This window comes from Apodemus sylvaticus, chromosome 9 (assembly GCF_947179515.1).
Source record: "Apodemus sylvaticus chromosome 9, mApoSyl1.1, whole genome shotgun sequence".
NCBI lineage: Eukaryota > Metazoa > Chordata > Mammalia > Rodentia > Muridae > Apodemus > Apodemus sylvaticus.
In genome coordinates this window covers 82,695,369-82,711,341 of record NC_067480.1, presented here as the reverse complement: position 1 = coordinate 82,711,341, position 15,973 = coordinate 82,695,369, and the positions used below count along the sequence as shown (strand labels likewise).

Below are 15,973 nucleotides of genomic sequence, written 5' to 3'. Positions count from 1 at the left end.
ACAAGCCCGGACTGGGTCCTCTTGAAGAGCGGCAAACGCTTTTAGCCACTGAGCCATCTCTCCAGTTCCCCCCATTATGTGTTTTTTTGTTTTGTTTTTGTTTTGTTTTGTTTTTTAACAGTGCTAGGGTGGAAAGTTACCATCCACAGACGATCCACTAATGCAAGACTGGATGACATTTAACACAAATCTTACTTGACCTGGGAAGATAACTCAGTAGGTAAAGAAGTCCTGAGATCAGATTCTCAGCACCCATATTTGAGAGAGAGAGAGAGAGAGAGAGAGAGAGAGAGAGAGAGAGAGAGAGAGAGAGAGAGAGAGAGAATGGTGTCATATGTCTATAACTCCAACACTGGAGAGCAAAGAACAGAGGAAATACAGAGCCACCCAGGCTAGCTGACACAGTTGCTGAGAGACCATGTCTGGAAAAAAAAAAAAAGCAGTGTAAAAAGACACTTAATAAGGCATGTCAGCATCCATCTCTGAGGTCCACACGCACTACACACAGGTGCACATGTCAGCACACATGTGCAAACACATTCATAACCCCCTGACGCCCAGAATCCTGCTCAGGCAAAGCCAATTATATCATCCACAGCTTCATCTAGGAGCTAATCCCGAAATACCACCCCAAAGCCATGTCATTTCTTAGCTACATAGTAGGAATGGTCACTGGAAGACAATTCCAATTTAGCCTGAAAGGCTGCCAGGAAGAGCCGGAAGGCATAGACTGTAAGCAGGACTGTGTCCTAAATTGACAAAACACCATGCCCTGCACATTATAAATGCTTTAAAAGACTTGTAAATTAAAAGCAGCAAGCTTGATGTCAAATGAGAGCAAGCACACTAAAGGAGAAGAAAGAGGAGGAGGAGGAGAGGAGAAGGAAAGGAGGAGGTGGTGGAGGGAGAGGAAAGGAGGAAGAAGAGGAGGAGGAGAGGAAGAGAGGAGGAGGAAGAGAGGAGGAGGAAAAGGAGGAGGAGGAGAGGAAGAGAGGAGGAGGAAAAGGAAGAGGAAGGGGGAGGAAGAAGAGGAAGAGGAGGAGGAGAAATGGTCAAAGTCACTTTAAACACTTCTGTGTAAAACATTAAGGGGAAGGGGGAAGAGGCATTGCATGACTTCAGGAAGTCTCCGAGATGCTGCACTTTACACTGGGCAATTTTGCATGTTGTGGTCCCGTGATAAACAAAAGTGAACGGAAGCCTGGGAACACGGATCCTTTATAAATCTAAGGCCAGTTTCCAGTTTCAGAGAGTCTGTTTCATCAGTGAAAAGGTTAAAAGAAACATAATGCTTATGGACCTTGGTTTTTGTTGTTGTTGTTTTGTTTTGTTTTTCTTTTCTTCTGAACACCATCAAAGACACATTGGGTAAAGCTGGGAGAGAAAGTCCAGTGGGCGAAGCACACTGAGGAGACTGAGCAACAGAGATGAAGATGGGCAGGAACCAGAAAGGAAGCTGGAGATGGTCTTGTAAAATGCAGGTCACGCTAGAGGGTTTCCTGCCGATGAAAACCTGACTCATTTTCATCCAGAGCCGCCTCGCCTTGATACACTCTGTGTTTGCTCTCTCGCCATTTAAGCTCAATCTTACTGCTTCCTCTTATTCGACGTAATACAGTAATATAAAAATCTATTATTAGTGATAAATCAATTTCTCTCTCTTGTTCTCTCTCCACCCACTCCTCCCCCCTCCCCCAAGTCTCAAAGACAAGTCTGGACCAATTTCTCCATCCTGCCTCTGGCAGCAGACTGGAGCACTTCAGATCCTCTACCACGTCCCGGCTGCTTCAAAGGAAAAACCCTACTTTCTTCAGTTAAGATCATAAGAAATATAGGGGGAGGGGGTCAGCTCTGTTTGGACATAATTACACTTCATCAAAAGAGGCTTCCTTCATCTTCCATGCGTGAAAAGTCTGCTAGCAGTTAAGTCTGTCTTTTTTTTTTTAATATAAAAATTGCTATTTGGGAAACCAGCCAAAACTCAGAAAGCCAATATAGTAAAACAGCGCACACCCTTTGTTTCCTTTTGAAGTTTCTTAAATAAATATGTTGAGGGTTTACAAAGTACACTATCACTCCGCCATAGTTTCTAGTCAAATTGATCAGAAAAAAAAGGAGGGGTGATTTAGCATCTATATAACATATGATTTAGCATCTATATAACACAAAAGTACAATAAATAAAAACACAAGTTTGGATCTGTAAAATAAAATTAAGAGTAGCGCCCCATCCTTTAAAAGCTAAAATTTACTACTCCGATTACAGTAACAGAAGAAGAAAAGGTGCAATTTAGAGCATACAGCTATGTCATCCTGTTTACATTTAGAGCATACAGGTGCCTCCTTAAGTTTCCTTTTTTTTTCCAGAAGGAAAAAGGAGAAACTTTTTTAACTGTGTAACGGTAACTAAGTTACTGCAACAGTATCTAAGAAACAAACAAAAGCAAAGGGAGTAGAAGAAAGGATGCGTGGATGTCTGCACACACCCTGCACCCTCCAAACCTAGGCAGGAGATAGAAGCTGTGTGCTCTGAGTCTTCTAATGAAGGAGCCCAGGGGAGCAGAGGAGCCCTCTAGTTAGGTGTTGTCAGAGGCTCTGAACCTCATTTTGGTTAAAACCACCTTTCAGCGACAGCATCTCATTAGCATGCATCCTTTTTGTCTTAAGTTGTAACTACTTGGCCCCATTCCTAGAAAGTAACTAGAACTCCTCATCAGAAACAGCCTTGCTTAAATTTCCCTTATCAAGTTTTTACAATGGTAATAATTTGACATATGATCCAAACTAGAGAGTAATTATTAGACACAGTTTAGAGTGGTGTTTCTCATTTCCTGATTCAAACCTGGGCTGCAGCAAAATGCACAGACTCCATGGTTTTGCTTCACCTCAATACTAAAACGGTCCCACTTTTTTAATTCTCTTTTTAGTGTAATACTTAAAAAGGAAATATTAGCTCCAATAAATTTGAATGAGCATAACACTTCTGACAGATGAACCACTTCTAACCAATAGAAGTCTCTCTAGAGAATAAGTAAATAAAAAACAAAGTACTGGGTGGGTGGGTGGGGGAGCACCCTCATAGAGGCAGGGAGAGGGGGGATGGGATAGGGGTTTCCAGAGGGGAGACTTGGAAAGGGCATAACATTTGAAATGTAAGTAAAGGAAATATCCAATAATTTTTTTTTTAAAAAATAATGATCTCCAGCAAAAAAAAAAAAATAATAATAATTCCATTTATGAAACTGTGGTGAAAATTTTCCTGCTTTGTGATTCTGCTAAATGTTCCTAATATCTTAGTGTGGGTTCGGATGATTGAAGACCCTAAATACTGTGAAACCATTGAGATCCCCATGAGATCCCCATGAGTGATTTTAAAATTGTTCTTTCCGAGTAGTCTGAAGCCAGTCTGGTCTACATAGTAAGTAGCCCAGGTCAGCTAGGGCTACACAGTAAGATCTTGTCAAAAAAATAAATAAATAAATAAAGGCCTAAATTAATATTTTAATCAATTCTTATTATAAGAATAATTGAAATTCTTTACAGGTAACATTGCTAAAGGACAATAGAGCTCCTACTGTCCCCATATCAACTCAGAGTAAAGATGAGGGGGGCAGGAAACATCTCCAAGGCAATCACTTTCCTTTCCCCATCACCTCTTGGTCCACTCGAGTCTTGTGACTCCTCGTACTTCAGAACCTGGTCCTCCAAACATTCTTTTCCCCACTATACCTGCTAACCCCCCATGAAATTAGGAGCAATTTTCTTCTGAAAACGCTGTTTGCCTCTTCTATATAACAAAACAAATGAAAAAGGCCTAACTACTCAGGAGAACACTCAAGGGCATCTGGATTTATTTTAGCAAACCTACGGTGGTTGTTTCAGTAATAGAAGAAGAAGAAGAAGAAGAAGAAGAAGAAGAAGAAGAAGAAGAAGAAGAAGAAGAAGAAGAAGCTACTTCATTTACATATAGACAAGTCTTCTTGCATCAGAGAGTCTAACTTGCTTATCCCAGCATCAGTTTTAAAAAATCAGAGACCTACCTCGTCCACTCCGGCCCACAAATCTCAGATCGTTGAACCTGGCTACTTGGTTTTTCATAACAGCAGAGGCATTTCGGAGCTCAGCGGAGTAGTTCTCATCATTCCCAGCCATGACAGTAACCACAGTCCCATCTGGTACCTCTCCAAGGGCTACAACCTACATAAGACAGGAAATACAGAAAGAACAGTGGCACATCAGAAACACTTAAGGACAGAGACTACATGCTCACTGTAAATGGTGTCTTATCAGGGCCTCGTGCTGTGGTCCAGCGGTGGCAGACCAGAAGGGAAGCATCTGTAGCTGGGTTGTGATACCACTTCAAATACACTGACGATTTAGGGTTTCACCCACTTCGAAAGCAAGCTAAATTTGCCTTTATTTATTATTCAGCTCTTCACATAATATATGTACTCTTTTATTAAATCCCCATGTTAGGCTGTCTGCAGGAATTATACTTCAGAAAGAAGGCTGATGCCCCATCTGCAGATTGCACCATGCATATTAAGGCATCTCCTGTCTACAGCCACAAGAACCCTGGGGTGTGGTCTCAAGTCAGATCTTGAGCTAAAAAACAGAAGGGGATTTGGGGGTTACATGCTTGCTATGGAAACATGAGTACCCAAGTTCAGATCCCCAGCACCCATGTGAGAAGCTGGGGGAGGGCAGCTTGTATGCAACCCCCACTGCTAGAAGGTAGAAAACAATCTTGGGGGACTTGCCAGCCACCAGCCTTAGCCTAATCTGCAAGCTACAGGTTACATGAAAGGCCCTGTCTCAAAACCTAAGGTGGAGGGCAGAAGGGCTAGTTCCCTGGATTAAGCACTTGCCACCAGGTTGGATGACTTGTGTTCCATTTCTGGGACCTACATGATAAAAGAGAAACAGTGATGGCAAATTGTCCTTGGCCTTCCACATGGACTTCAGCGTGCATACATGGAGGAAGATATGTCAATGTCGACCTCTGGCCTCCATTTGTACTTTAACACTATGACTGTATACTGCATACTTCTCTGTGTGGGACCCAGTGGGGTAGTCAAAGCTATCAAGAGAATAAAGTCTGGGTAGAGAGTAGAGACCTATCCGGGGATGAAGATCATCATGACAACTGAGTTCTACGTTCAAGAAATATATCCCAGGCTGGGGAGGTAGCTGGTTTGGTAAAGCACTTTCCCGGCAAGTGTGGACCAGAGTTTGATCACTAGATACCTTGTAAAAAGCCAGATGTTATGCTATATGCTTATAATCCCAGTGCTGGGGAATCAGGAAAGGGGAGATTAGGGTAAATCAGCCAGCCATCTTAACCCTAATCAAAAAGTCCTAAAAAAGATCCCCCCAAGAAAAGACAACTCCAAAAACTAACACCTCGGATTGACCTCTGACCTCCAAATACACACACATGCATGAGCACCTGCACAATAGTAAGCATACCCTCGTACCCACAAACCCATTTCGTGTCATCTACCATGTTGGAATGACACATTTGTCCCTGTAGTCTTCAATAGTTCACCAGAAGCTTTTCAGACAAGATGCAAGATCTGTCACTGAGGCTGACACATCCAGAATCTCTTCATCCCAGGTTAGCTGTGCACACTGGGTTAACATGCAACCGTAGTGATAAAATGCCAGCCACAGGGAACCTTCCTTGTTCCCTGATCTCTCTCCACCACCAAGACCCTGCTTCTCAGTGACAATCCTTTCTTCCCAGTAACTCCCAGGATCCTCTGCCTAGCCTAATCCCATTTCTTCACCTGGTGCCCAGAGTTCTCCAAGAAACTTGGCAAGAGCTCCAGCTAAAGCAGCCACTGTGACAAGGCGCTCTGTGCCCTTGTCTGTCTAGCAAATGCTCTACTTGGACTTTCCCCACTTCTGCCTCTGAGCTCTCATTTGTCAAACGCTCTGTATAACAAGTCTAGATATCCCTGAACGCGCTTGCCACGTGCCCTCCTTAGAGTGCCTTTCTTATACATCAATAAACAGATACTACATTTTAGGTCTGAACTTTCCCTCTCTGTAACCCCTGGCCCAGATCCTGCCCCCTATTATAACCTCTCTGCCAGCCAAGAAAACAGTGGCACAAAATAAAACCTCGTCAAGATTTTTCTGTTACTCTTACTTGACTCTTAGACCATTTCTCAGTTTCTCTAACCTCATCCCTCGTTCAGTTCAAAATCAAGAAGCTTTTTCTTAGAGTGTAGAGCTCACATCCCCAGTGTCCCATGGTGTCTTGTCACCCTCATTTTTACTATATATAGATTGATGCTTAATGACTCTTTTTAATGTATTAGCCCCAGGTTTAAGGAATGATCTTCATTTATTTACAAATCTCAACTCTCACCACGCTGCCTGGCATACTCGGAAGTGTTTGATGAGCAGTTTATTTTTAATAGGAGCTAGAAAGATGGCTCAGTGGGTAAAGTGTTTTCTGGATAAGCATGGGGGCTGATTCAAAGCCTCCGAGCCCACGTAAAGGGCAGACATAAAAAGATGCAAGTCTGACCTTTATAATATCAGCACCCTTACTGGGAGACTGGGCGTGTGGCTTGTGAGTCATTTAGCCTGGTACATAGCAGCAAACAACAGACTGCCTGGGACAGTGGGGAGCAGCACCAATATCTGAAGTTGTTCTCTGAACACCACACGCATACCGTGGCACTCCCTAGAGAGAGAGAGGAATATGTGAGTGTATGTCTCTGTGTGTGTGCATGTATATATGTCTGTGTACATGTGTATGTATGTGTGTCTGTGCATGTGTGCATGTGTATGTCTGTGTGTATATGTGTATGTAAGCGTGTCTCTGTGTGTGCATGCATATGTGTATGATTGTGTGTATGTGTGTGAATGTGTATGCATATGTGTCTGTGTTCATGCATATGTATTATGTGTCTATAAGTGTGGGTGTGTATGTGTATATCTTTGTGTCTATGTGTATGCATGTGTATCTGTGCATGTGTATGTATGTGTGTGTCTATGTGTATGTATGTGTATCTGTGCATGTGTATGTATATGTGTCTCTATGTGTGTGCATGTATGTATATGTCTGTGTTTGTGCATGTGTATGTATATGTCTGTCTGTGCATGTATATATATGTGTCTGTGTGTGCATGTATATATATATATATATGTGTGTGTGTGTGTCTGTCTGTATATATATATATGTGTGTGTGTGTGTGTGTGTGCATGTGTGTGTCTGTGTGTCTGCATGTGCACGTGTATGTATGTGTGCCTAAGTGTTTCTCTGTGCATACATGTGTATGTGTGTGTATGTCTATGAAACAAGTCCATAAAAAGCACTGCTCTCAGCAGCCAACAGCTTTGTGGGCACCAGCTAAACTGCTGAGGGAACCAGTTACAGGATGAGTCAGCAGCACTCAGACAGCCGTGTCCTCACTGCAGGCCGCACTGCCTGGAGTACACAGCTATTCTCAACCTGAGAAGTCTCCTGGGTCAAAAGCAAATCCCTTGAGGACAAGATTTCCTCTCTGTCACCTCCATCTAGCAACTCAGGTGGGGCAGAGGGGGTTACTAAGACAAGTGCTGGGCTCCTGGAGATGGGGCATTTCACTGATCCCCCAAAATATGCACATTTGAAAATACAGAAATAATTGACTATGTCTGCCAGTATTCATGTGAAGATGAAGACATCTTGTATCTTCAGCAGACTATATTTTAACCCTTGCTGCCTGGCTTTCTATTGAAAAATAAATATTAATAAAGGTGAAAGTAATACTATCTCAGAAGAGACTATATGTACTAAAAACCATAAGGCTCCATTCCCCCTCCTTTTCCTATATATCTTCTACGGCCTTATGCCAGTCATTTCATCTTTAAGAACCAGGGTTTCCCAATATACACTGGAAATGATTTTTAAGCTGTGAAATGTAGAAGATGCCACATAAGCATGTCACTATGTGTCACTATGGTGATCTTGGTCTTGGTAAGATGAGGAGAGTGACAGTTCTGAGTCTGCTGCACAGGCTTTTCGTGGTAAGCATCCTCTAAGAGTGTCAGTGAGTATGTGATGCTTCACGGCCCCAAATGTGCTGCAGTCTCATCGAAAGACAAAGGATTGCTCCTTGTGGGTTTCACTCCAATTGGGCAGTGTTTCAGAAAAAAAAAATATTAAGAAAGCTGCCTCAGTTTAAAGGTTTTCAGGAGTTTGGGACAGTATTATTTTACTACATATTTCTTAACATAATGGACTTTTTTTTTAGTTAGAAGAGAACAAAAGTTGATTTGATAAGGGAAAATGTGAAAGAAAAGATTCCTGAGAGTGAAATATATAAATCCACTTTATTAAAGCAGTGTAATAATACTCATATTAAATATGGGTTTGCTTTGTATATCATATTTAGCAAATCAGACAGCTATGTGCACATTCTAGAAAGCTTAGACCTGTGCCTGGAGAACATGCCAACACACACAGTGGCAATCTTTCAGATAAGGCTGCATGTACTCTAGTGCAATGACTAAAATATATTGTATATTTTCTGCTGTTCATTGTCCCAGACCAGACTGAGCAGTGTTGTTTCCGAGTGGTGTATGTCTTGGGAGGGGGAGTACTGTATTTAACTTTATATCAGTCAGAAGTATAATTACATGTTTGAGACTTTTTTAAGTAGACGTCTGAAGCTTAAAAGTTTCCTTTGAATATTCCCAACCATGTTTATCTAAAAGAAAACCAAAGAATGAGGAAATTTTTACACATTTCATCTGTACCAAACCCAAGCAATGGGAAAACATTCTAAAGAGCAAAAAGAACAACCAAAAAAGGAAGGAAGGAAGGAAGGAATGAATGAACAAACGAAGGAAGGAAGAGAGAAAGAAAGAAAGAAAGAAAGAAAGAAAGAAAGAAAGAAAGAAAGAAAGAGAAAGAAAGAAAGAAAGAAAGAAAGAAAGAAAGAAAGAAAGAAAGAAAGAAAGAAAGAAAGAAAGAGAGAGAGAGAAAGGGAGAGAGAAAGAGAGAAAGAAAGAAAGAAGGAAAGAAAGAAAGAAAGAAAGAAAGAAAGAAAGAAAGAAAGAAAGAAAGAAAGAAAGAAAGAAAGAAAGAAAGAAAGATTTTTTAACTGGTTAGGCTGAGACAAGAACTGAATTTTTTCCCATGTTACCCAACATGAAGTACTGTTCTACAAAGAATAATTCATGATGAACTCATAATAATTACATTTCTAGGTGTTCTTAAAATATAACAATTACAAAATCAAGAAAAGCAGGAGAAGAGAGAAGACACTTTCTGTTCTGCCATCTAAGAATTGAGAAAGAATTTGCTTTATATAGTTCACCCCACTGTAACCAGCATTTAAACCACACAATGTGCAGTTTATACGAGATGAAGTTAAAGAATATTTGACTCTAGTGATGTTTAGATTGTGTCTGAGTCCCATTCTGACTGAATCTGGGCCTCACTCTGAACAAGGAGCGATAACAAACTTAGCTTAACCTCTGTTCCTGTGGTCTTACCATGCTGGAAGTTGAAAATTGCCCATGGCATTTCCACGGACAGCATCTCAGCCTAAGCTAATCAATTACTCTGACAGACCAACATTATGTTGGCATAATGCACGTGCAGTAAAATGAAATATAATTATTTGCAAGATAGAATCTGATTGTATCTTTCTTTGTAATAAAGAGAGAGGCAACTCAGTAATTGCGAGAAGCGAAGACAAAACAAAACTATCCTTTTAAACTATAGAAAATTTTCGACAAATTCTATAGTGTGGTTTTAGAATTTCATCCAGGAAGGCTTCCTAAACTCAGAGGGGGAGGGGGAAGCCAACTGAATTCTAAAAGAAAAACAGGTACAATGTATCACCTCAAAAACTTTTAAATATATGTCCAACAAAACATTTGACAAAACGTTTCGGTTTAAGCCAGCAATCTGTAGGTCATGAATCACAGTGCCGTAGATATCTAACTGACTATCCCAGAACTCTGAAAATACACACAAGTGATGTTAAAGGAGAAAATACAAAGAAGCAGGGCTACTATACCTCCTCAAGTGGAAATGTTCCAAAGTTTAAAAAATATATATGTTCTATCTAAAATATATTTAACTTACTACTACTAATATATATATAGATATTCAGCCTCGCACTATTTCTCTTTAAATGAGTTTTACAAAAAAAAAACAAAAAACAAAAAAAACCAAAAAACAAAAAAAAAGTGCCCTGTCTTCATACAACCTGATGTACTATGATTGACATAATTTTTCAAAAACAGTTTGCATTAGGCTTAATAAAGATTTGACAAGCTTAATAATGTCTTCCCCTCTTAAGCTATAATTAGATTGTTTTAAAGATACAAAGTCTGATCATTAAACACTTAAGAAAGACACAAACCACTAACACTCAGTTATGTATATGTTGCAAACTTGCTTTTAAAGAAAGAAAACTAGCCAGTAATTGCCAACAAGCCCTTCTCAAATAGTAATCACATCATTCGAAAACCTCATCAGTACTGAAATATGATATTAAAAACACAAAATTAACTATGAGTATTCGATCACCTATCTAAATATGCCGTTTCTCGTTAACATTACTAGAAATACTGTGATATTGGTGAATATTTATGATCTCATGTTCTCTAACCTAAAACAGTGATATGGGCCTATACTACTTTGACTCATAAGATATACATCTGGATGTCAACGTAGTGTTTCGGCTTGAAGCTATTTAAGGCAACTTAGTTATAAACCTTAAACACCGGCTTCACAGTGAGGATGCTGACAGGCCCCTAACTCAAAGGGAGCTACTAGATGCAGGGTTGATGTGTTCTATACCCTCTGCTACCAGACCAAGCATCAGCTACTGAGCTGAATTTGCAAATTGTTCTGTCCTGGCACTAGAATCATCCGTGACAGAAAGAGCCTAGCACCCTTGAATAGTAGGGGCCTAAACTATTTTAAGGTTTTACTGAGATACACCTGAAAGAAATGTTAAAAATATTTCCATTTCCTCGACACCTGGAAGGACTGACTGTTTCAAAACTACAGAACTTTGGTAAAAGTGCAATGGTAATAACTTTGCATGAAGACCACTAGCTGTTTTGTATTTTTGGCATGTCAAATACAAATAAAATAAGGACTCTTTTAAAATCCCCAAATTATATTACATGAACAATACCAATACCAATAGATTCTGTACTTTTTAATATAATCCACTGTCAATATCATGGTGAAGCACTATTTTAAGTTACCAGATATCAGAACAGACTACTGAACTCATTTCTTGTTGACTGCAGTGAGCTTTGTATCACAAACTTAAATATAGGTTCAATAAATAATTGTGTTGATTTGAACACTAGATTGATTTCTCAGGATATTTTTTTCTCTCAGTCAGTGTGTATGTGTGTGTGTGTGTGGGGGGTGTTTTAAGAGCATTTACTCTCTGCCTTCCACCTGACAATACCATAACTTATTTTGTACATAGCTCTGGATATGATAGCCAAATTGCTGTCACCACATTTGAAAGGGGGGGACTTCTTCATAAAATCTCCTCAGTGCAGATGTATTTGATTATGGCGAGAAAGGATAAGAAGTCTGCTACCCTCATGCGTTTATTCCCAAAGCAAGCTATTTTGCAAGGGCTGTTGCTATTTCATTGAAATGAAAATTATTAAGTTACTGTCAAAAAATCTGAACCACCAATATCCATATTTTTTAAGCAGAGAGATGAAACTATTAGGATGAGTCTCAATGATCTTTTAGCTCAATTTATTACAAAATGTAACATTGTAATAAGCCCTGTTATCAATGGCCTGTTTAGTGTTTAAGAAAAAAATGCACTCTGTAATTAGAAGGCATATACAGCAAAGAAAGAAATTCACTTTCAAAATGGTTTTAGAAACTAGTTAGAAAATCCAGGTTCCAAATCCAAAAAAAAAGTTCAGACTGAATCACGTTAAATTTTTATACCCAAATCTTTTCCCTGAAGAATACTTGTACTCAAAAAAATCAATGCACCATTTAAGATGGTCAGTTTGCAACAATTATACCCTAAGCACTTCAGCACAAGAAGGGTGCACAGAACACTAAACATTGAATTAATAAAGTTAAGTTTTACACCTTAATGTATGCCCTTGCATTATACAAAATATCTATTTACTTGTATTTTCCCCTATTTTCATGCAGGTTTGAAAAAGGTTTTGATTTTATTGAGAATCATGTCTACCCTCACAGAGGGTACTTAGAAAATTCTGGGCCCTTGGCTGATAAACATTGTAAAAGATACCTCTCAACGGAAATACCATTTTCTACAATTTCCCCTATATCTGACCTTTTCACATCACAAGGAAGAAAACATTACTCGCCAAAATGGATGCCCTCAAAAAGGAGAAACTCGACATGTGTTCTTCGGGACCACTGCTTGATCCAACTACAAAAGGAAACTGGTGGCTACAGTGCCACACACACCCCTTCCATAACAATCCATTCAGATTTCTGTTCAGATAGAAGACCTAAAAGAGATAACTGCTCTAATTGACCTGGGCCGCTCTTGCCGCTCCACCCACACATGGAATCTGAATTGTTGCGTGGGGTACCGGGTGATCAACAACTGGGAAATGCAAGGGGCCCGTGGGAGTTTGGCACTGGAGTCTGAGATGAAGGAACTGGCACAATTCCACCTTTTACCCCCTTTCCTCTCTCTCCCTTTCTTTCAAGACCATTCTTAAGCTGCTCTACAGAGAGCTGGATCGCAGGCTCACCCACTAAAACTGGGTGTACTCAAGGACGCCTCTCTCTTTGCTGGCTCCCCCAACTCCATCCCCTAGCTTCTGGACCAGCGAGAGTGGACAGTCACCCATCCAGCACAGTCTCTTCTGGGGGTGGGGAATGGGAGGGGTGCTCTGCACCACCACCACCACCACCATCTCTCATGGCTCCGGAACCCCAGACTGCATCATAGATATGACCAGAAGCTGGGATCCCTCACACTTTCAACCTGTTGGCAGCTGCGTGTGAGTCCTACCACGGTCTCAGTGCTGGCAAGCTAACGGACTCCGCGGAGGAGGAGGCCACGGGGGCGCACCTTGGAGCCCAGGTCTCAGGCGGCGGGGAGCCACCAACCGACCTCCCCAAGCAGAAGGGACATCTGGGGGTTCTGGCTCTTTCAAGGCAAATAAAGTTTTCACTTCTGTTTCATTCTGACCAACAGAAGTTGCTCCACAGGATTCCCTTTTTCTCCCAGGCAAAGTGAGGTGAGAGGAGGCAGCCTCTGCCTTGCTCCCCTTCCCCCAGGCTCATCCGCCCCCCACCCCACCCCCGCACTCAGGGATCCAGCGCCCCGAACCCCCGCAGCTGTCGGGCTTCAATAGAAGCCTAGACCCCAGCGGCCCCGCCTTCCTCCAAGTAACGGGAACCGTGTTGACCGAGGAGGGCGCGAATGTCAGGTCCGTCCAGCTCTCCCGCATCCATCCCCAAGTTTACTGAGCACCCTCTACCTATGCACCACGGCTAACACATCATTTCGCCCCAGGCGCAAGCCCCCTCCCGTCACCCCGAGGGCATCCGGGCCAAGCCCGGGAGCAATCGGGACTGCCAAATCGCACTCAACCCGGGAAAAGGGACGCCTAGCTTGGGGTAGCGGCCTGAGGCTGCCCGGGGAGAAGGCGGGAAGGAGCGCACGGAATCCGGGAGAGGAGAGGCCGGGATGCCGGGCTGGAGTGCGGAGACCCCGGGAGAAGGGAGCGGGAGGAAGCTTGCTGCTCACCGTGGGCACCTCGGAGCGTCTAGGGCCCAGGAGCCCCAGCAGAGGAAGAGGCAAGAACAGTGTCTGGGAGACCGAAGGGTGAAGAAGCAAGGAAACCTAGGCTGAGATGGTGGTACCAGGGCGCACAGGTGAGAAGGGGGTCTACGTACCGCTGCAGGATACGTAGATCAGGACCACCTCGGTCCCCTAAGTGGGGTCACCAAGGCTGGAGTCTTGAAGGGCACCCATGGGCACCGAGACCACGGCAGGAAAGTTCCACGGGGCCGGGCGAGGGGCCGGGGGTGACTAGTGTCTTACCTTGAAGGCCACGGGCAGGGTCTTGTTGCACCGCCAGTGCGAGGGCAGCACGGAGCACAGGAAGTTGGGACTGTCGGTGCGGACCAGTTCGGCCGGGTGGTCCGCGATGATCTCCACCATGGTGCGGTTGTCGTGCGGCGGCCTCAACCGGGGCACTGCAGCCGCCGCTGCTGCCGCCGCCGCTGCCGCTGCTGCTGCTGCGGCGGCCGCCTCCTGCTGCTGCTGCTGCTGCTGCTGCTGTTGCTGCTGTTGCTGTTGCTGCTGCTGCTGCTGTTGTTGTTGCTGCTGCTGCTGCTGCTGTTGCTGCTGCGCAGCCACCACCGGGCTCACGTCGCTCATCTTGCCGGGCTGCAGGCTGCTGGAGGGGGGGCTGAAGCGCCGGCTGGTGCTCGGATCTACGGGAATACGCATCACAACAGCCACAAGTTAGCGAAGTGGCCGGGGGAGGGGGAGGAGGGTGGAAATGGGGGGCGAGGAGGAGGAAATCGAGGGGGTGGAGGCGAGACGGGGGAGGAAAGAGGATGGAGGTGACGGGACAGAGGAGGTGAGAAATCAAGTTCGAGGAAGCCGAGTGCCGGGCGGAGTCTGCTGGGGGCCCGTGGCTGGCGGCCGGGCAGAGTCGGGGTGGCGGGTGGGGACACCCGAGAGGCGCTGATCTCCACCGGGAGGCTTGCAGTGGCTGCTAGGAGCGGGACGCGGGGGCGTGTTTGTGCCAGCCGAAGCAAGGGACTTGAAGTTAGCAGCTTTGCAGTAGGGGGCCCCTTAGGGCACGGTGTCCTGGGTGCGCTGGCGCCCAGCTCCCGGTTCCAGTTCGGTCGTGGAGTCCCGCAGGTTCAGCAGTCCATCTCGGCGGTGCGTGTGACCCCTCGCTGTCCGCCACCGCCAAGCCGAGCGCAGCTGCCCAGCTCGCGACGCCGTCGCCTGCCCGCGCCGCCACCTCCTCCTCCTCCTCCTCCTCCTCGGAGGCCGCTGCGCGCTCCCCGCGCCGGCAGCGCGCTCCGAGTCCTCCGGCCGCGGAGTCCTTCCTTTCCCCCTCGCTTCTCCTCTCGCCCTCTCACTCTCCGCCGGCTAGCTCGCTGCCTCGTCCCTCCTGCTCTTTGCAAAGTGCCCCGGGTCCCACTCGCGTTTCAAGGTGCCAGGAGGTAAGTGGGGGCGGGGGAGAGAGAGCGGATCTCAGGACGCCAGATCTGGAGCCTGCGGATCGCAGCCGCTGCCGCCGCCCGCCGGCCGCCAGAAGCGCCGGCACGCTGGGCGCCCGGAGCTGGAGGGAGGCGGTCCCCGCCTAGGACATCGCCGCCCGCGTCCTCGGCTCCCCCTTCACCCCCAGGACCGGGAACCCCTTCTCGGTCTGACTACGCTGAAGCTGAGAAGCTGAAGAGCTGCAGGCTGCTCCTGCTGGCGCTAATTTTTCGTTGGTAACTTCAAGAGAGGAGGAAGGAAAATTCTCCGCGTTGACTTCTGAGCACTCATCACCCTGCCCCCCAACCCCACCCTACATTGGTTGGGGCGGGGGGCAGGTTTTTACAGGCTTCTGGGGTGGGTTTTTACCCCCTTAGGTGACATCAAAAATGGGTGACAGGGCTTGTCAAAATAGTTTTAGGAACTCTAACGGATGTCTAGACACTTTTCTTACATATTCCTTCTTGTCATTACTGGAAAATAAAGACGGGTTGCTTTTAAAAAAAAAAAAACTGAAAAATGACAGCTTGGTAATTAAAATAAGTTGTAAGTTGCAAAAATGCTTGCTGAGCGAGGGGGAATACACAGCGGTTATCCATTAATTTCCCAATCTTTTATTAAGTCCAGTCTTCCTCTCAGACTAAGTCGAGTGTCTTTAACTGTCTTCCTAGACACTTCCCACTTTGGGGGAATAAAAATAAAAAGTAAAAAATGGTTCGGTAATTATTTATTTATGTATTTGTTTCCCCGGCG

At 44.4% G+C, this 15,973-nt stretch overlaps 1 protein-coding gene across 6 annotated transcripts in view; it reads right to left on the bottom strand.

The window, feature by feature from the left end:
* The window catches only part of Runx2 (RUNX family transcription factor 2), a 242,141-nt gene extending 226,565 nt beyond the window's left edge, over positions 1-15,576 (bottom strand). For 2 of the 6 annotated variants that reach the window (XM_052192216.1, XM_052192218.1), the window contains exons 1-2: positions 14,042-15,561; positions 4,040-4,196 (exon numbers count right to left, since the gene is read on the bottom strand). In XM_052192216.1, coding sequence (XP_052048176.1) covers positions 4,040-4,196; positions 14,042-14,452 — 568 coding nt within the window. In that variant the 5' untranslated portion in view covers positions 14,453-15,561. Of the gene's footprint in view, positions 1-4,039; positions 4,197-14,041 lie in introns of all 6 variants that reach the window. The other 4 variants (XM_052192217.1, XM_052192214.1, XM_052192220.1 and 1 more) reach the window with 4 other exon arrangements.
* Between the last annotated feature and the right edge of the window lie 397 nt (positions 15,577-15,973).